The sequence below is a fragment of the Rattus norvegicus genome, chromosome 4 (genome assembly GCF_021556685.1).
Source record: "Rattus norvegicus strain SHRSP/BbbUtx chromosome 4, alternate assembly SHRSP_T2T, whole genome shotgun sequence".
Classification (NCBI taxonomy): Eukaryota; Metazoa; Chordata; class Mammalia; order Rodentia; family Muridae; genus Rattus; species Rattus norvegicus.
The window spans coordinates 117,501,604-117,522,248 of record NC_141537.1 but is presented as its reverse complement, the minus strand read 5'-3'; the positions used below and the strand labels follow the sequence as shown (position 1 = coordinate 117,522,248).

General features: G+C 50.1%; 2 protein-coding genes and 2 long non-coding RNA genes across 16 annotated transcripts; 2 read left to right on the top strand and 2 right to left on the bottom strand.

Annotated features, from left to right (window-relative positions):
- Positions 1 to 3,344: 3,344 nt before the first annotated feature.
- LOC134486595 (uncharacterized) lies at positions 3,345 to 5,780 on the bottom strand. The gene is made up of 2 exons (XR_015686727.1): positions 5,551 to 5,780; positions 3,345 to 3,518 (listed from the first exon to the last, which is right to left on the bottom strand). It is a non-coding gene; the product is annotated as an uncharacterized LOC134486595 (long non-coding RNA).
- Positions 5,368 to 10,736, top strand: Tex261 (testis expressed 261). Of its 4 annotated transcripts, none has more exons than XM_087656693.1 (6): positions 5,368 to 5,496; positions 6,417 to 6,496; positions 7,621 to 7,774; positions 9,156 to 9,223; positions 9,963 to 10,065; positions 10,180 to 10,736. In XM_087656693.1, exons 2-6 carry the CDS (start codon positions 6,488 to 6,490, stop codon positions 10,293 to 10,295), a joined length of 450 nt encoding a protein of 149 aa, XP_087512819.1. In that variant the 5' UTR covers positions 5,368 to 5,496; positions 6,417 to 6,487; the 3' UTR covers positions 10,296 to 10,736. The 4 variants fall into 4 exon arrangements, with proteins under 4 accessions (XP_087512819.1, XP_087512818.1, XP_087512817.1 ...); XM_087656692.1 differs by having other exon boundaries at positions 9,963 to 10,089; XM_087656691.1 differs by lacking the exon at positions 5,368 to 5,496 and adding an exon at positions 5,743 to 5,865 and having other exon boundaries at positions 9,963 to 10,089.
- A 2,387-nt stretch (positions 10,737 to 13,123) lies between these two features.
- On the bottom strand, positions 13,124 to 19,933 carry Ankrd53 (ankyrin repeat domain 53). Of its 10 annotated transcripts, none has more exon segments than NM_001431826.1 (6): positions 13,124 to 13,844; positions 15,604 to 15,724; positions 16,125 to 16,289; positions 18,049 to 18,302; positions 18,599 to 18,728; positions 18,814 to 19,222. In NM_001431826.1, coding segments are annotated over 2 exon segments (762 nt in total). In that variant the 5' UTR covers positions 15,709 to 15,724; positions 16,125 to 16,289; positions 18,049 to 18,302; positions 18,599 to 18,728; positions 18,814 to 19,222; the 3' UTR covers positions 13,124 to 13,187.
- On the top strand, positions 19,346 to 20,216 carry LOC147994930 (uncharacterized). The gene is made up of 2 exons (XR_015686728.1): positions 19,346 to 19,456; positions 19,926 to 20,216. It is a non-coding gene; the product is annotated as an uncharacterized LOC147994930 (long non-coding RNA).
- Positions 20,217 to 20,645: the final 429 nt, after the last annotated feature.

Genomic DNA, 20,645 nt, shown 5'->3' with positions numbered 1-20,645 from the left:
CTCAATTTAGCCTTTCTTCCCCAAGTTTTTCTTTCCTTTAAAAGTTTTTATTGGGGGTTGGGGATTTGGCTCAGTGGTAGAGCGCTTGCCTAGGAAGCGCAAGGTCCTGGGTTCAATCCCCAGCCCCGAAAAAAAAGAAAAAAAAAGTTTTTATTGTATTTGTTGTATTGGGGGTTGGGGATTTGGCTCAGTGGTAGAGCACTTGCCTAGGAAGCGCAAGGTCCTGGGTTCAATCCCCAGCCCCGAAAAAAAGAAAAAAAAAGTTTTTATTGCATTTGTGTGTGTGTGTGTGTGTGTGTGTGTGTGTGTGTGTGTGTGTACTCATGTGAGCACATGCTAAAGTGCACATGGAGAGGTTAGAGGACAACTTGTGTGGATTTGTTCCTTCTTTCCACCATGTGGATCCCAAGGATCAAATTGATCCAACTCAGGTCATTGGTCTTGGCAGTGAGTGCCTTTACCCACTGAATCATCTCACCAGCACCCGGGTTCTCATGATCAAATATCTGGGGTAGCCATCCTAGTAAGAGAGAAGATCTCAAGACATACTTCTACCCCTCACTTTGGCCATCGGAGTCCTAAGACAACAGACTCCAAAAAAAAAAAAAAAAAGGTTTTCTTGGAAGAATCTCACACTTGGAAGGGCAATGGCTGAAACTGATGCCGACCAGAGTGGGAGCTTGTCGCCCAGAAAGCGACTTCACACAGTTCTGACAGCCTGCCAGACCACCTTGCAGGCAAGATCGGAGCTGAGACAGTGAAGAAGGCTCAGTGATGGTGGACCACACTTTCTCCAGAGCTACTTAGCAATTGCCCTCCACTGAAACGTAAACCTCATGTCTGTCTGCTGAGAGAGGGACTTGTGGGTTGTTGGACCTCACCATTTTGTTCCCCTTCCCACACAGGATAAGTCTCCTTTCTCTGCTGCTCACTGGTACCTGCCTCCTCGGTCGGCATACGGAGGACAGTGGTCAAGTCTGGCTTGTTAGAGAGGCTGGAGAGAGCCCAGGCTGTGGCTCTAAGACCTCCGAAAACAGACACATGTTTCTAACCGCCACCTAGTTCTGCAGCTAGTGCCTGAGGGGAAGTGGTCCTGTCTTCCTGGCTTTGGGCTGTAATGGTCTCACAAACTCATTTCAGAGATCTCTCAGTCTCCAGAACTTTCCTTTAGCAACATGTTAGGGTCTGATCCTCCCCTGCCAGGTTCTTGTCTCTCCCCCTCAAATCCTGTGCACTTAGTCACTTTTCTTCCTCAGGGATAAGACACTAGGAGACAGCTTATAGAAGGAAGAGTTTATCAGGGGCCTACAGTTTCAGAGGACCAGTCCATGACCACCATGGCAGGGAGCAATGCAAGAGACAGGTATGCCTCTGGATAGTAGCCGAGAGCTTGCATCTGGAGGCAGAGAAAGCTAACTGGGAATGACATGGGCTTTTTAAACTTCAAAGCCCAACCCCAGTGACACACCTCCTCCAATTTAGCTACACCCCCCAATCCTTCCTAAATATTTCTACCAACTGGGGACTGCACATTTAAATATATAAGCCTGTGTGACCATTCGTTTTGAAGCCAACACAGTGCCCCTGCACATAGTTCTGTTGGACCTGGCACATTAGAAGACAGCACTTGAACAATGATCTAGAAGTTTTGAGTACATTTCACTAGAAAGTCCTTCAGTTCATGGCCCTGACATGTGACGGGGACAGAGGTAACTTGGACCATCTGTATGCACCACACAGAGGTCAAAGCTTTCCTAATTTGCTCTTTATCTCCTTCTGGGATTGTGCTCTGGTAAATTTACCACAGGATACCAAACAATAGTGTGCTCACTGCATAGACCATCACAGGGAGAACTTGTCCCTTAGGAGGTCAGCACTATCCAAGACAACGTCTATTAGAAATATGGTGCGTATTTGTCATGGAGTACAGTAGAGCACATCTACTTATGGCTCTCACCACCCTATGCTGCTTCTGAGAGTCCTGGAGAGCTGACAGTCTCTCAGGCATGTGAGGAAAGAAGAGCCTGGTCTTCCCCCACCTCCCATCTCCATCCCCACTGATGGAGCCTGGCAAGATTGGGAAGTAGAAGTCCATGCTGAAATGAATCCTATCCACAAGTGTATGCAATGTGTGTGGTGGTGGGTGCTATCAGGCTTCCCTGGCTGCCCTTCACTGCAAGACTGGCAGGAAAAAAAAATCTCTGTCCCCCAAAACTCCTTTCAAGAGGTGAGGAAACCACTCCTCACTGTTGTTCTCTGCTGCACCTCTGATTGTCACTAGAGGGCAGAAGGCGACAGCTCCAACATAGGGAGGGGTTTGCTATCAGAATGATGACTCCATAACCTCAGCTTTCTTAATAAAGTGGAATCTAGTCCCAAGCAGGGTGGATCACTGGCACCACAGCTCAACGTTAATGTCCTTTGTCTTAGATCCAGTGGATGTGTGTGTCTGTAAGAATGTCACAAGTTGAGTTATTAAAGGCACAGTGTAAGGAAACAGAACTGTGAGAATTGTGAGAGGTATCCTTACAAGGATAAAGCCAGAGAGGGGAAATGAAGCCTGAAACCGAGGCAGGACCTAGTCCCTGGGCTGAAAGGCAGGCCAGCTGGCCAAGGAAAACCACATGGTTTCTGGAGCCAAGCTGCCCAGATTCAAACCCTGGCTCCTATGGGTACAAGGATTTGTGTCCTCTGTGGATTTGATGGGAACTGAAGCTCTCTGTGTCTTCATTTTTTGTCTGGGAGGACAGAGACAGCAACGGCACCATCCCCTGCCCTAGATGTGATGCTAACTGGGTCAGCTCATCTGAATCACTTAGGGCCACGTCTGCCGCAGAGTTGGAACTGCCAGCGCTTGGCATCTTCTGACCTTAATCTTAGCCAAAAGGCCAAGAAATTGTTTGGCAGTGATTTCCAAGGAAGAGACGTAGATGGGGCTGAACATCTACCATCTTCCCTCCACATGTCCGTCACAAATGTGAAATGAGTAAAGGTGAAGGCGTGGGCATAACCTTGGAATGAGGACATCTGCGGGGAAGATTCTGCTCATGACTAAGTCAACCTCTGCCTTGAATCTCTCAGTCTTTTACTCCTGAAATGAATCCTTGACATTTAACGCTCCCCTTCCTTTATCCCTTACCCCCTCAAATGGAGACTTGGGCCTCTTTGCTTTGATCCCTGATCAGCTTGGTTCCCAGGGCTCCAGAGTCCTATGGTATGAAGTTGGACTGGATGAAGCAAAAAACAAACAAAACAAAAACAAAAACAAACAAAAAACCAAAGTCCACCAAAAAACCAAAACCCCAAACCAAACCAAACCAAAACCTCCATTTTGTTTCTTCCTGCTTGCCTTTCTTGCCATCAAAGGAAATTCAGATCCATGGCCTGGCTGCCCAGGTCAGCTTGGGCTCTAACACAGGGGAAATGGCAGCTCCTGGCTGGTGTACCAGTTCTAACAGGCACAGTGAAACATGGGTGCACTCAGCTTTCAGGGGTCCCAGGTTCCTTTCTCTTCTGTTCTGAAAACAGAGCAGACAACACATCTACATTTTCTCCTCCATGAAGCATTTTTATTCATTTAAGCAATTTTATTTTATTTTTATGGTTTATTTTGAGACAGGGTCTCACTATGTAGCCCTGGCTAGCCTGGAACTTTTATGTAAACAAGGCTGGCCTCAGGCTCACAGAGACCCACCGGCTTCTGTTTCCCAAGTGCTGGGACTAACAGCATGCACTACCGTGTGTGGCCCATTTACTTTTGATTATGTATTTGTGGGTCTGCCTTCGGAGAGTATGTGTGCTGAGTATAGGTTTCCAATGGAGGTAGAAACATCAGGTCCACCTGGACCTGGATTCACAAGTGTTCATAAACTACCTGACATGCACACTGGGAAATGAAGTTGGGTCCTCTGTAAGAGCAACATGTGATCTTACCCACTGAACCATCTCTCTAGCCTGTTCCTTTATTAATTTTGTTTAAGAACAAGCATTTACTTTATGAATCAAGAAATATGATTGTTTGTGATATGGTGGCACATACCTGTTGGCGTCTAGGAATTGCCACACAAACCACTCAGACACTGATCTTGGTCAACTATGGATGGTTTGGTGAATGCCACACCCCAAGACTGATCAATCAGGGAGACAATTCAGGTTCAGGAGCCAAACCATGACCTCAAGTTAAGCTCCTACAGGGTTTTAAAACCCCAATCCTCAAACATCTGTGTCATGTTATTTCACCAATCAGGATCTAGGGATAGGGAGATTTCTTAGGAACATGTCTGTGTTATACACTCGTCCTGCTCCTATTGGTTGGGGCATTCAATGGCGGCAGGGGACTTGCCTTGTCTCATATTCATGTCTTAACTGGTCTACCAGGAAGGGACTTGTTTTGACTAAAATTCATATCTTAACTTGTCGATCAGGACGTCAGTTGCCCAAGTACAAGTCTCTTTCTTCCAGTTAGGAAGTCAGTTCCCTGGGAGGTCTTAGGAACTTAAACTTTACTTGACCCCTACTCAAAATGGAGGTCTTATTTTAAATAGTGTCTTATATCTCTGATGTTGGGGTTCATCCCAGGGGCAGCTTATAAAAGCAAATACTATAAAAGTTTATACATAGGTGAAGAAAGTGTTGTTGGGTGGTCAGTTCAGGTCCAAACTTATTGTGAGTAACGTACAAAGCGGTTCTATTGACTTCTATCATGATTGGTTTCCCTGGGCACAGAACATAACAATATGTAATCAATCTTGGCATTAGAGAGTTTCCTAGTAACAGCAGAAACAAATGGGAAAGTTTCCTTATAATGGCAGGCTGGCCAGGTAACAGTTACCAAGGACTTAATATTTTACCTAGTCCCTAACTTATAATACCCATGATTCCAGCCCTCAGTAGGTTGAAGCAAGAGGATAAGCATCTCAATGTCATCTTAAGGCTACATAGTGTCTTTAAGACCAGCCTGGGCCACATAAGACTGTTTCAAAAAAGAAAAGACCTTAGCCTAGTGTTTCTACACCTTTAATCCCAGGACTTGGGATAAAGCAGAGGCAGGCTGATCTCTGTGAGTTCAAGGTTAACCTGCTTAAATAGCAGGTTCCAGGTCTACAGAAAGACCTGTAATCAAAAAACAAATCAAAAGTTTTATTTCGCCCAAGCATGGTGGCACACATCTGAAGTCCTACCAGTTGAGAGCTGGAGATGGGAAGGTTGACAGTTCAAGGCCAGCCTGAGCTATGAGACCCTTCCTGAAAATGACAAACAAGAAGAGCTAAGAGGCACATTGACACTCGAAGCTTGTCTGTGTCAGCCACTAGGTGGTGCTCTCTCAGCTGATTGCCTACAGTGTCGCAAGTACAGTCAGTGCTTAGCGGTTGCTTTAGTCCCCACGCAAAAGTGCAGACTTGTATTGCAAAAGACCTCAGCCCAGGGGGAGAGTTAGGGCTGACGGCATCTAGGATTCCGAACTATGCGGCTTCCTAGAGTGTGACCTGAGATAAGGTAATCTTCCTCTCACAGAAAACTAGGATCCAGGGCCGTACGGATCCTACGTACCGACTTGAGCCAGTATTGGTCCCAGTCAATCCGGTTTCTGTGTAGGCGCTCCGTACCGGGTGCAGCGCGATTTTTTGATCCTCCGAGCCGGTTAGCGGCGCTCGCGGGCTTGGCGGGGTCGCAGGGACGGCGGCGCTCCATCCCGCTCTTCTCGGCGTCCCCGGGGCGGGGACAGCACGGCAGCGGCCGCTCAGTGTCGCGGGAGCCGGACCGCGCAGGCCCGTCCCGGCGGCCCGGGGGGCGCCATGTGGTTCATGTACGTGCTGAGCTGGCTGTCGCTGTTCATCCAGGTGGCATTCATCACTCTGGCCGTCGGTGAGAGCGCTGACCCGGGCCGCGCGCGCCCCGGTGCCCCGAGCCGCTAACCGCTGCCGCTTTTTGCAGCTGGGCGCTGACGACCCCGAGTTGGTCCTACTGGACCTCCGCCGAACCTTCTGGAGGGGATGTTTGGTTCCGGAGACGCATCCTTGCTCTCGGAGCCCTGGGCTCCCCACTCTGCCTGTCCCCTCCGGCTGGGGCAGCGGGGAGGCCCCTGCCTGTCTCTCACCCGGCTGTTTGCTAGTGTACAGCACCCGGCCTGTAAACTAAGTGTTCTGCAGGTGTTGGTTGACTGAGTGGAGTTTAAGGTTCCTGGAACAGAGGTTAACTTTATGCTGTACGGTCAGCATAAAGTCTTTCTACAGTTGTCTTGGCAAAGTTCTACTTGTGCAGTTGAGGACATCCCAGGGGTGCTTTGGCTTGTTCCCGACTTCCTGGAGTCTGGAGAGGCTTGGTAGGGGAATACGGGATAAGCAGGCTGATGGGAGTGCCCCTGACTGATCTCTTCCTGTTTGTCTCCTCCTGTGACGCCCCCTCCTCCTACCTAGCGGCTGGACTGTACTACCTTGCAGAGCTGATTGAAGAGTACACGGTGGCCACCAGCAGAATCATCAAATACATGATCTGGGTAAGAGGCCGCTTTTCCCTGGAGTCATCCGGGGCTTGCTTGCCCTACATCAGAAGCAGGAAGTGGGGATTGTTTGGGCTGGAACTGTTTTGGTGCTGAGAACCAGGTTCTGAGGGTGTCCCTCTTCCCCCAACCCTGCAATCTGCACTCCTGGGTCCAGATCACCCCTGACCCTCCAGCCTCAGGTGGCATTGTTTCACAACCTACTGCCACTCCTTAAGGTGACAGTGCAGATATTTCAATGACAGGTACCCACAGCTTTGCTTTCGTGTGGCTTTCCCCCTCTATATCCACTGTCCCAGCACCAGTTCCTCAATCCCAGTCCAGGCTCAGACGTATAGGGACAGTAAGGACAGTGTAATGCTTTCTTATTGCCTTCTCTCTAATCAGTGTGATTTGTTCTAAGGGAGCATGCCTGACCCTTTCTCTTGCTTCATGGGAGGCTTCTTTTCCAGAAGACTTGCTCCCTGTCCCTGTTAGGGAGGCTGTAGGTAGGTTTCCTTCAGCAGCTGTGAGGAAGGCTGAGGTGGCTGTGGGAGTGCCTTTGGACAGAGAAGTTCACCTTTCACTAGCCTAATATCTGCAGTTACTTTCAGTCTGAACATAGCCTGGGGTTGTAGATTGTGGTAAAGACAGGGCCACAGCCAGTTCATTGGCTCAGTCTGGGGTGTGGTTTGTATAGCAAGTAGACCTTTCATCACAGACTGCCTGCTGGGTTCATTACTGAATTGTGTAATTGATTCAGTAGATCATGCTTAGCATTCAAGAAAGCTATGAAACAGAGGATGTGGGGGGTGGGTGGGCATGGCATGCATGTGGCCTTGGGTTAGATCTCAGCTCCAGCTCCAGAAACAATAACAGTAAAGACTAGAGCAGACAAATTGAGTTTGTGCTCTGTCACACGTGTGGCTGTGTGTTTGGTGCTGTGTAAAATATTTTTGCTCACTTTGGATCACTGTCAATAATGTTTTAGAAGTGACCTTCAGAGACACCACCTTTGAGAGCTGAGTGTGGTTTCTGTGAACCAAGAACATCAAAGTGTATCTGTAATGCTGTGCAGAGCAGGCAGGGGGTGACAGAGGAGGCCTGAAGGTCCCCTGAGCCAGTGCTTCTGTCTATTTCAGTTCTCCACAGCAGTGCTGATTGGCCTCTACGTCTTTGAGCGCTTCCCCACCAGCATGATTGGCGTGGGCCTTTTCACCAACCTGGTCTACTTTGGCCTTCTCCAGACCTTCCCCTTCATCATGCTGACATCACCTAACTTCATCCTGTCATGCGGTGAGAGGGGGCAAGCAGGGAGGACTTGATGGGACTAGATGCGGGCACTGTATCCCAGACACTGACCTGTTGGGGATACTGAGGAGGGGAGCAGCTGATAAGCTGCTGAGATTTGCAGGAGGCCACACTGCTTGGGGAAAAAAATGACTTCTCATTCCTGAGGACCCTAGAACCTGTCTCTGCCTAGGGCCTAGTCCTCATTAGTGGAAGGGCCCCAGCCAGGAAGACCTTACCAAAGAGTCAAGTTAGAAGGAAGACTTAGGAAGAGAAAGCACACTATTTCCTGTCCCTAGAAGGCCATTTCTCATCCCTGAGCAACTGTGTTAGACCCAGTTGGTTCATGCGGTGGTCACAGATGTACACAGATGTTTGTGAGGAAGGTTCTAGAAAGTGGTTGGCCACAGACACTGTTTTTCCTTGCTGTAGACTGGGTGGAGATGGCAGGTTGTGTGAGGAGTGCTTTAGAGTTGTTTCTGAGTCTAGGGGAAAACCTGAATGTTATCCATAGAAGGGTAGATTGTTAAGATTTTGGGGCATGTCAATATCAGGTGCGATTTTACCTCAGAATCTCTTCAGCAGGAGTTTGTTCAGCACCAGGCCCCCTGTAGGTCTTCCAACGAGCAGTTCTGGCCACCATAAGGCTCCTCTGGCTTCTTATGTCACTCCCTTGAAAGTTTTTCTGAGGTACCTTGTAGGTACCAGGTGCTATCTATGGCTTAGTGTCCCTTAGCCTTGTGCATGGCATGGCGGAGTGCCATCTTCATGGTAAAGGGCAGAAATGAGGCATGTAGTTGTGAGGTAGGTATGGGGAAACATGGTCTTTCTGGTGCCTGCCCTTCATCCTGCCGTGGAGGCAGGTAGGGCTTTGTACCTCTGCACAGCCGTCTCCTTACTTGCTCTTTTTCATGAACGTGTACACACTGGGGAAGAGTGTATGGGACCAGAGCACAGCAGTTTTCCCCATTCTAGATTTCCAAGGGGCGCTGAGAGTCTCCATCTGAGGAGCAGGCCTTCTCCCTGCTGTACAGTGTGGAGCGGAATCCGCCGTGGTGTGTGCTCTGCTGGCCCATGACCTCTTCTCGAACCTTGCTCTTGGGAGAGAAATGGCATGATCATGGATTATATGTACACAAACCCTTCTTTTTATAACATGCTACAATGTTCCAGTCTACCTTCTGATTCTGTTCCTGCTGCCCTCTGTAGTGAGAAAGTTGGGGCTGAGCACCTATTCTTAACAGATGGGGACTGAGGTCTAGGCAGTGCCCTTGGCCTAGAGCCATGCTGTGAGTTGGGATAAAGTCAAGATGAAACCCAGGGCTCCAATTTCGGGGGCTTCCTGGGTTTGGTGAGCACACTGTGACCAGACTCTCCGTCCCCACAGGGCTAGTGGTGGTGAACCATTACCTGGCATTTCAGTTTTTTGCGGAAGAATATTATCCTTTCTCTGAGGTAAGAAGTGCCCAGTCTCTAGTACATATTCATTGTGGCAGGGATGGGAGACAAAAGGGACTTACGTGATCTGCTTTGTGACTGAAGCTGTGAGCCAGAGCGGAGCCCATTCAGGAACTGTGGTTTTATTTATTTTATGTATGTGAGTACACGGTCGCTGTCTTCAGACACACCAGAAGAGGGCATTGGAACCCATTATAGATGGTTGTGAGCCACCATTTAGTTGCTGGGATTTGAACTCAGGACCTCTGGAAGAGTAATCAGTGCTCTTAACTGCTGAGCCATCTCTCCAGCTCGTTATTTTTAGACAATGATGATGATGATGACGACGATGATGATGATAGAAGGTAGGGTGTCTGAAGAAGAGAAGGGATCCCTTTGGTGAGATGGGAGGACACTGCTCTTCCCCAGTGTATCCCTTTGGGTGCCTCACTAGGGTCATCTTAGTCTGGAAGGGGCAACAGGCTGGCCTGTGTGAGCCAGACCTCACAAGGCAGGGCTCCTGGCTCCAGCTCCATCGGCACCTCCCCAGGATTCCTTCTACTTGAAGTCCCCCACCCCCATCCTCCGAGAACAGTGTCACTTTGGGGAGGGACTGCATTCGTACAGCTGTACTTTCCCTCCCCTCACAGTCTAAGTGTCAGAGAGTCCTGGTCCCTGAGTGCTTGCCCCTGCAGGGATAGGGTGGGCCTTTGGGACACCCCTGGGGCTCTCCCTTCTCAGTCTCTCCTGTCACCAGGTCCTGGCCTACTTCACATTCTGCCTGTGGATAATCCCGTTTGCTTTCTTCGTGTCACTCTCGGCTGGGGAGAATGTCCTGCCCTCCACCATGCAGCCAGGCGGTGAGGAAGGGCTTCTTAAGTCAGGTGGGGGGACTGGCACCAGCCCTGAGAGAACTGCATACATGTGTACACGCATGCGCATGCATGCTCACCTCCCTGCCTATGTTTCTGCAGATGACGTGGTCTCCAATTACTTCACCAAAGGCAAGCGAGGCAAGCGCTTAGGCATCCTGGTTGTCTTCTCCTTCATCAAAGAGGCCATCCTACCCAGTCGGCAGAAGATATACTGACCCTTTGGGGAGGGCATGTGGGGGGCAAGACCAATAGAGCCAGGCCCCTGGGACTCTGGGCTAATAGTGCTGGGGTGCCTGGAGGGTGTCTTCTGCCAGCCCAGGTTTCCCTCCCCTCTGTTCTGAAGCCCCATCCCCACCCTCCTCAGGAGGCTTGAATGCTGCCAGGGGCACCAGAGAGGGTAGCAGAGCCTGCTATGCCAGGAGGCTATGTCTCCAGCCCTCCCCTCTCCAGAGTTGGGTCTGGTCAGATGGGGCAGGCAGGGAAGCGCCTATGAAGGTAGGGAACTGACAGCAAGTTCTCAGGCAGGTGACCATAGGGAGGAGCTGAAGATCGGCACTTCCAGGAAAAGTGCATTTTGCTGTTGAATTGTGGGCCTTGTCCAATGCTGATTCCCTTTTGAATAAAGATTCTAGGCGGCACTGTTTGCCTTAACACCCCAGGAGTTCATCTTCTCTGCCTGCTAACCTTCTGCCTAGACTGGGCTAGCCTGCACTAGGGACCCCTCTTCTGCCTCTTGCCCTTCTGAAGGGATTCTCGTGCCCCTAAGTGGGAAGGGAACAGAGACGAGAATGAGTGAGCAAAGGCAGTTTTTCTGAGGCTTCTCCTCCTTTCCGTGTCTCCTCCCTGAGACTGTGATAGTCCAGAGTGGGGGAGGGGGTAGAAAGTTTATGGCTGGGTTAGAGATGCAGACCGTCTACATAATATCCTATTTATGTCTTCCTTTGAGAAAAAGGAGAGATTTCTTGGTAAATTCTATCTCAGGCTCAATATAAAAATAAGCATTGGCTTCTAGGCAGCCTAGGCTGTGGCCTGTTTCTTGAGAAATGGGGCTGGGAAAGGCTGCCACTCAGAGCACACAGGCCTCACACTCACCTGCGCTTCTGGCTCTTGGAGGGATGTGAGCTCTGTCTTCTAAGAAGGTGGGCCTCATCCCGGGCACAGACCAGCATCTGTCAACCTTGCACTCCAGCTACATACAGTGCCTTGCAGGGGCTCACAGTCCATGGAGTGAAGGCCCCTCCCCTGGCCATACCTCACAGTGAGTCTGGCAGGTGCCGAGATAGACAAAGCCTGGGGAAGACCCCAGCTGGTGAACATCATCTTTCTCATGCATCCGTCATCACATTGGCTCTTGCATTTTTGTCAAGTCTTGGCCTGCCGTTCCTTGAATTTGTCTTGCAGCTACAGGTGAGATGGCCAAACCGATTTCTGCCACTCGGGTGGGTAAGGGACATAGGCTGCTGCCCGACGTGGGCTCAGGCTGGCCCACTTGTTTTGCTGTTCAGTTTATCTTTGTTCAGACGGCTTTCCCAGGCCAACCCTGGTAGGCTCATCACGCATCACCTGCTGGGCCTTGGTGGGGCGGGAGGGGGTGGCACAGCTGATGGTCTGCTTCTTGACTCATGTTTCTCAGTACTGGTGTGACTGTTGTCCCTTTACCTCTGTCCTTTCAGTCTCTGTTATATAGGCTTCTTTCTTGCCCTGTGCACACAGGGGCTCCTTGGCTGTCCTGTGGATGTCCTCAGGAAGTGCAGCTGTGCTAGTGGCTTTAGGGATGCTGTGGAGGAAGCCAGGGCCAGCCTTCAGTCCCAGCTACTTCTTAACCACAGTTCTGCTGCCTTCTGGGCACAGAGACAGTTTGAGCTCAGCATCCGCTCTGTTCACCTGCTCTTCGACACCTGTCTCTGGTCTCGATGGCTCAGGAGCCAGGCCGGGTACTGCTTTCTCTTTCTGCCCTATGCCTAACTGATCTGCTCTCTGTATTTGAGTCACCCTACTGTCTTCTCTCACCTCATTTGTTTTGACAGTTTCCTGTATTTATCCTTTGACCAGCTGGGGTTCTTTCTGAAATGCACAGTTGGCTGAGTCTTTTCTGCCCACCAACTCTCCCCAGCTCTCCACTGCCCTTAGGATAAAGTCCAGACTCTGTAGTGTGGTGTGTGAGGCTCTTGGGTCCCTATTAGCTTCATCACTCAACATGCGCTCTGGGCCCAGCCTCCTGTATGCAGAGACTATGGCTCTAGCTGCTTTGATTCCCTTCCTTCCACTTACTTTGGCAATTTGCCACTTTTCCTCGGAGATTTTATTCCTTCCAAGGAGCCTCAAATGTCCCCTCTCCTTCCCTAACCCCAACTGCCACACAGATCCTTCTAGGCCTGCGATATGGTCTGCCCTGCTCCCCTACTAGACTGGAAGCTCCTCGAGGGCAGGGAAAGCCCTTGGGGTTTTTATTATCTACTACCTGATTTTGGCGCCTGGCCCGAGGAAGGCACTCAATAAATGTTTTATTTAAAGAGTGAGCTCTAGTGTGTGACCAGGGCACATGGGGGTCCAGGAGAGGTTTTCAATCAAAGCCACAGGTCTTCCCCACTTGGCAGAAGTGCCCAGCCTCCTGGAACTTCGCTTCACACACCCCAGTGGGGCCATGAGCAAGGAGCATGGCCAGAGAAACCAGGGTGGGATATCGTATTAGCTGTACCCCATCGCCAGTCAGGGTCTGCAGCAGACAGGAGGGACATGTGGCAGAATTCCTAGGAGTATCCTGTCCTAGAAGCCTTGTCCCTGGGTGTGCTAGGGTAGGTTAAGGTACCTGAGGACCAAGGTGTTACTTTTGTATTGCTGTGTCCCTGGACATTACCAGCCCTCTACTCTGAACCTTGTGCTCTGTCCAGATGTACACATCCCAGGGAGCCAGGCAATTTCTCTATAGAGAAAAGGGAGGGGTGAGATGTGTGCTTTCGGGAAGAGGGATAGTTAGGGATGGCTTCTGCCCTTGGGAATGAACACCCTACCACATTTCTAACCACAATACAATTCTTAACACTTTCTCCTTTACCACAGCTTCCAGAACAACTTTATGTGAGAACTTGCTTGGAGGGTGAGGCCTCTCAAGTCTGACAAGCTTCCAGGGAAGCTAGGAAGGGTTCATCAAATGTGTCACGTAGGCTCATGGCCACTGTATTGGTACAAGTATCTCCCAAGTGCCGTTTCTGGGGCACTTTGAGTATGTCACGTGCATAGAAGCCCTGGGGCACTTTCATCCTGTAGGGTCGAGTCCCTGGGTACAGCACCCGGATCATCACCTCAAAAGGCAGCTGGGGTACAGGTTTCACCAATTGACAGTCCACTGTGCGCAGGCATGCACCCCCAAGTTTATTTCGAGTCATCTCCAGGAATCTGCAGAAGTCATGCTCCTTATAGGGTTCTGGGTGCACACCCAGGCGTATACCCTGTGGGTGGCCAATATCTGTGATCTGGGGCCTGGAAGGGTTAGCACTACAATTCCATATCTTGGGCCGACTGATTTTGCTCTGCTTGTAGACGGGCTTGGGTGGCACCATGGGTGAGGGCAAGCTTTTCAGCTGAGCTTCTATAGATGGATACTGGAAGCTTTTAATAATCTGGTGTTCTAAAGTCTTGGAGGCCAATGACCAAGGTTGGACACTAGCATTTTGCTTGGAGACAGCAGAGCCCAGGGTCCGGGCCAGCACCTTGCTTTGGAGCCACTTTCTGAAAAGATCCTCTCTCATAATTTGCTGTTCTTTCTGCAACAATGAAGGGCACAGGGCAATGGCTCTCATGGGCAGGAGACCCTGTGGCTAGCACCCTGGGAAACCTTAGGCCTAGTCTCCCTGCTGCCTTAGGTAAGCCTTGTTTTGATGGAGGAGGCATCTCTTGTTCTGACTGAGCTCCCAGGCTACAAAGGAGGCAAAGACTTTCGTAGTAGACCTCCAGCTTGAGGACAGACCGACAACCTCAGCTTGACAGAGAGACAGTACCACTTCCCCCAGAGGTAGCCCCAACCTCAATGGAGAAAGTCCTGCTCTCTGATTTGACCCCAGAAAGGATGAAGGGCTAGGAGGCCTGGCATTGGATGGAAGTAATGAAGCTGGACAGGTTTCTGGGAAGTGACCTTGAGGAGGACAGTGGCTGGCTGCCAGATTGGGTGGTCGGGACTTAGCCAGAGTTCTGTCTTTACCACTGCTGGCACTGTACTCCTGCGTGTGGGGAAATGTCCCTGCCCTATTATCTCTGTGTCTCACTCCCACACAGTTGCTAAGTAATCAGGTGCTTTGGAGATTGACCCAGCTCCAGAGGCAGGTTCTGATTAGATTAAGCCTGGAGCCCTAATTCCTCAGCATTGCGCTGCCCCAAGTCAGGCAGCATCTGGCTTCCTTTTTGTCCTAGCCAATGGAAGAGGAGTGGTCGTGGGATCCCATGGAGGCCAACAAGAGGATCCTGAGTGGAGGTCTGCAAGGGCTGCTGAGCAGGGTTGGGGTCAACAGAACCTGATAGCTAGAAAGGCTGGGTAACAGACTAGAGAAGCACAGCTGGAGCAACTGGAAGAGTTCAGCCATGGCCGGCCCTGTGGACATATGCTTGTGAGGCAGAGGCAGGCAGATTTCTGAGTTTGAGGCCAGCCTGGTCTACAGAATGAGATCCAGGACAGCCAGGACTACACAGAAACCCTGTCTCAAAAAACAAAACAAAGAATCCAAGCCTTAATTTTCCTGTTTTGTTTTAGTGTTTTATGCTCCATGATTATCTGCTAAACTCTTGCCCCGTCACTGGTCTGGACCCTGGTCAAACCTCTAGTCAGTCAGTCTTCATGCAACTTATACCTGATCCCCAAATTGGCTGTTTTCTGCCTCCACAATGCTCCAGTGTGCCCCATGTATTCCTCACAGTGATTCTGTCTGTGCGTTAGTCATTACCTACTTCAGATGGATAGATGCCTGTCAGTATTCAGAGATACCTCTTGGCATCACTTTGAGTACCCTCCTGGACCTTCCCCACATAACCTACCTCTCCCTAGCACCTAAGTTCCTTGAGTGGAGGACCATACTTTGCTGGCCTTTGGGACCTAGCAGAAGCTTAGTGTACAGTGAGGTTAGGGCATCTGTTAGAAGGCTTTTTTTTTTTTTTTCTTTTTTCGGAGTTGGGGACCGAACCCAGGGCCTTGTGCTCGCTAGGCAAGCGCTCTACCACTGAGCTAAATCCCCAACCCCTAGAAGGCTTTTTTAATGAGTAGGAACTCCAACGTTAGGAAGTGTCCAGTTCCATTAGAGATCCTTATCCTAGAGGGTCAATGCCTAACAAGGACTCTGAATACCCCATAATTCAGGCTGCATTTGCTTTCTGGCACAGGACAAGACTTTTGGCCTAAAGGGATGCTTTCTAAGGGAGGATTTTGCGGGAGCAGGGGTTACTTCTGAGAAGGGAGGGTTCCAGCTGCTCCTCTTACCATGGCAGGAAGGCCCTAGTTTGGCAGCAGAACCCAGCCCTGGGGGAACTCCCCCTTACTTGAAACTCAGTCAGGTAGCGATACTCCATAATGGTCAGCTTCTTCTTCAAAGTCTTCAGTCTCTCCATCTCTCGGGCAAAGACCTTCTTATCATGTTTCCACATGGCATCCTTCAAGAACCTGGCACCAAGGTGAGGCTGTGTCAGGTGATAGTACCTGGGCTTCCCTTGAGGAGGTGCTGAGGCCCAGTGGGATGGGAGGGATTGCCAGAGCAGAGAAGAGTAAGGCACCCCCATCCCACTGCCCAGGGGTCCCTAGAGAGAGGAGAGAAAACTGTCTAATGGATTTGGACCTTGGCTGAAGAACAGGGGGAGGGCAAAGGCAAGGAAGGGGGCAATGTCCAATCTAAAGGAGGAGAGGTCAGGCAAAACTCATGCTGACAATATCCTGCTAGGGGCCTCTTTCCCAGACTTTAGCCATCTGCCACCTGGCTTCCTCAACCCTCCCCCTTTAGAGGTTCAGCCTGGGGGAAAGACCTTGCAAGAGGAAGTGGGAGCTGGTATGATTGTCACAGGCTCACCGGGCACAGGTACGGTGGTTCCACAGTCTGCAGTAGTCGATGGGCTTGAAGCCTATGGCATCTTGGGCGTGCACATTGGCTCCATTCTGCACCAGCAGCTTAATACATCCCAGAATGCCACTGATAGAAGCCAGGTGCAGGGGTGTGGAGCCGTTACATGTCTGCCTGTGAGGTATACCAGGGGTAAAGGGCAAAAGGGAAGGGTAAAGGCATTAGATAGGCAGGCAAGCCAACTTCCAAAGGCCCACTCTGTCACAACCATGGTGGACATAACAATCTTCTTGGGGCTTCATGTCTCTCTTCTCTAGGAGGAGGGACAGACTCTATGAGCAGTAAAATCTAACTATAGGATGTGACAGATGAGAACTACAGAATGTCCTGGGTTGCTTCAGAGTCACCAATCTCAGAGACTGTTGTCTTATTTTTGAGACAGGTCTCTTGTAGTACAGGCTGATTTGGAATTTGTAGTGTAGCCAAAGATGATCTTGAATCCCTGATCCTCCTGTCTCTGTCTTCCAAGTGCTGCGTGTACAGAGAGACATATACTACCAAGTCTGGCTCCCCCTAGGCTTTGGGCAAGGCAAGGTTAGCTCACTTGGTCCACGAGTTGAAGTTAATTTTAATGTGTGTGGTGTGCATATGTGTATATGCATATTCACATGTGTGTATGCGTGCATATGGATATATACACAACTGTGTGGAGGCCAGAGGTTGGCAATGTGGTATTTTCCTCCATCTTCCTCTACCTTATATGTAGAGACCGGGCCTCTCACTTGAACTCGGAGCACGCTGAATCAGCTAATCTAAGCTAGTCCTCTTGCTGGGGGATTTCCTATCTCTGACTCCCATGGAATTACATGGAGCTCCTAGAATTACAGGAGGTCAATGCTGAAGATTTGAACACAGTTCCTTGCACTTGCACAATGAGTGCTTTATCCACTGAACCTATAATTAAATGTTACAATTAAATGTCACCTCCTGGGGCTGTGGATGCACTTCCCCTAACAGAATGCTTGCCTAGCATACTCGAAGCCCTGGGTTCAATCCCCAGCACAGTATCAATCCAGGCATGATGATTCTAGCACTTGTGAGGCAGAGGCATGAGAATCAGGAGCTCAAGATCCTCCTTGGCTATCATAGCCAGTTTGAGGGTAGCCTGGATTACATAAGACACGTTAAAAAATGATGAAGAAAGAAGGAAAAGCTACCTTCTTAGAGGCCATTGCTTCTTATAAAAAGATCTTTCTCCAGTGCTTCCCCCTTGTTCCCTTCATAGCCGAGCTCTCGGAATTGTGGTCATTCATTCATGTATTTGATTAGCAAACTGTCCAGTCACTAGAAAGTCAGTTCTGTGAGGACAGGGGTTGGTTCCCTGTGTTCATGGCTATGTTCCTGGCTTGGGTATGGTATTTGTTAAAACATAGTGAATGCTTGGTAAGGACTCTGGGTGAACAAAGCAGTCTGTGGTATGCATTTTCCTTGCGGGAGAGATGGCTCAGTGGTCAAGAGAATGTAGTGGTCTTGCAGAAGACTGAGATTGGCTTCTAGCACACAAACGCCTGTAACTCCGACTACTTTATCACAAAAGCTATGTAGGACAAACACATCATCCTCCCAACCTCAGTTGAAGACAACCAGTTCCCGAACTTAGCATCAAACTAGAAACACCCAGGGACCATCAAGGTTTCCTAAGCCCACAGTGGTATCTGTGAGGCCCCATTATGTGCACACCTGAATGTGGGAACCAACCACGGAGGCTCAGAGGCAGAGTGACTTGCCCACAGACCCAGTTTGCCTGAGCTAAGATTCTGTGAATGGGGTCTGCCCTCTGCATGCCCAGTCTCTTAAGAACCAGGACACTACATGCTCCCCCTGACTGCTTTCTCCAGGCAGGAACCCCTCATCCTGTCCTGCAAGGCTCCACCTGCATGGAGACACAGTGTCCCAAGTGTCTTTCCGTACAGCAGGCTGGACTCACGAGTTGATGGCTGCCCCTTTCTTGAGCAGGTAGTCAACGCAGGGGATAATGTCCGACCTGTTGTTTTTATGGATGACTAGGTGCAGGGGCGTCTGGCCTTTATTGGTGGGCAGGTCCACAGGATATTTGTACTCCTCTATCAAGACCTTAAGACAGGAAAGCTGGCATTTCTGGGCTGCGAAGTGGATGGCTGTGAACCCCTGAGGAGTGGAGAGCGCAGGGAAAGGCTCAGCAGGGTGGAGGCAGAGCTCACAACCCCGCCTTCTGTCTTGGGTTTGTCCTCCGCATTCCCTGTGTCCTTGAGAGGTGCTCACAGCCCTTATCCCCCTACCTCTCTGCTTCCAAATGGGCCTACTATGAGTGGATAATTAGGACCACAACATAGAAAAGGCCACTTTGGAGCTTCCCAGCGTTAGTTCATCGAATGGCATCTCTATGGGTAGTACTTGATTGGGTGTTGGGAAAATTCAGTCTGCCTTCATGCTGCAAGCTTTACCTTGTCGTCGACTACGACCTCCTTGCGTTCCGGATTCACACAGAACCGAAGCCAATCCACATTGCCCACCGAGGCAGCGAAAAACTCGGAGTAGGTCGCGATCACTTTTTGGTTCCACGATTCGGAGGTACTAGGATCGACCAGACCAGGGTGAGCGGGAAGACTGAGAACGGCCCTGACTTCTACACCGCCCGCCAGCCGGTGCACCCGCCCACCTGATCTGCGAGGATTCGGGGTCGCTGCTAGGAACCTTCGAGTTGTGTTCTGCCTGCAGTGTGCTTCCCTGTGCAGAGAGGCGGGACTGCTCTTTTCTCCCCTGTTGCCCTCTGGAATCCAAGGCCCCAGTTCTGCGGGGAGTGGTGCGGCTCCTGGGGGGTGTAGCGGCATTAGACCGACGCCTCAAGTGGCGTCGCACTCGACCCGCCCCCGTCCCCGCCTTCGGGGCAGAGCCTCTGCCATCCGCGGCCCCAGCCAGGACTCAAGGAAGGGACGAAGTTTGCAATCCTGGGAACTCTGCACCCCGGGCTTAGCCTCTATTGGAATCACAGAGATGAAACGGAAAGGGCAACTGGTAAATGAATTGTCTCCATCTCTGCTTATAGAAAGCAGGGCTCGGCGCCAAGTGAACAAGCAGCGCGTTTGTATTTGAAATCATTAACTAGCTCCCTCTGCGATTCCAAGTACTAAATTATGACGTTCTCCTCAGAGCAACAGAATAATGGACAGCAGGTATGTCACACAGGTTGCCCAAAGCAGAGCAACTCTACTATGCTTCTTTTCCTGGGAATGGGAGGATAGTGAGTTCCAAGGTAGCCTGGGTGGGCTACACAGCCAGCTCTTATCTCAAAAAGGTGCCAGGTATGATGGTGTACGCCTGCAGCTCTGCACTCTAGAGTTTACATTGTTAGAACCCAGTAGACAGTAGGAGGCAAGGCCCGGTTGGGAGAAGTGGGTCACTGTCCTGTGCTTTTGAAGGATATGTGTGCCCTGGGAAAACTGAAGGAGAAAGGGTATTCTAAGATCTTCAGAGATCTTACAAACTAGAGATTCTCGGTGGCGGAGGGGTGGTCCAGAGGGTAAAAGCTGATCTTTCCAAGGAGCGAGGTTAGGTTGCCAACACCCAACATTATTTTATTTAAATCCAAAAAAATAATAAAATGTTTTCAAGAACAGCTTTTCCTGGAGCAGTGTGGGTCCTTAACTCACACTGAGTTGTGAGTCGGGATTTGGGAGAGGTGCAAAGCGACCTAGAAGTAAAATGTTGTGTCTTAGCTAGAAGGTGAACTATTTCCAACAGATGTTACTATTATTTATCCCATGATCTAAGGACACCTGCAGGGGGAAGGGAAGCCAGCCGATCAGCCATGGGGAAGCTCATCCATGGAGGGAAAACTCGATCTGGACCTCCAGCCGACCACCTCGGCAGTCAGTTTCCGCAGATGTTTGACAGCTCCCACACACTGCCGTGCCTTTGCTCTGGATCGTGCTTTCCGTTGTCTCCGACATGTTTTGAAATCCAGCTTTGATGGATGTCTGTCTGCTGCTTTTGTCTGTCTGTCATTTGCTGCTTTCTCTTTTGCCTGCTGTTCAATGAATAAACTCTCACATTGGAAACTAAGGTATGGCTGATGACCCTCATTTGCTGAACTGTAAAGAACACTGGAATTGGCACTCTCTCTGGGTGTCTTACAAACTAACGAATCACAGCCTTTCATGTTGCAAGTGGGGTTTAGCAACTGACTTTGCAGTAGAACAAAGTAAGGTCAAATCTTGAGGATTGTCTGGTGACTAGGACCATGGGAGGGGGAGGACAACTGCTGCTTCTGGAGGTGCTCATAGATGTTGTTATCTGCACCTGGAATCTTTTATAGTCTTATTTTCTTTTAATTTTTTATTTAGGCATTTTTCGAGTGGGTTCTTGTGTAGCCCATGCTGGATTTGAACTTGCTTTGTAACCAAGGCACCTGACCTTCCTGCGTCATAGTCTTCATGCCATATCCTAATCACCCTGGCATGAGGAGACAGACACAAAATACTTATACCAATA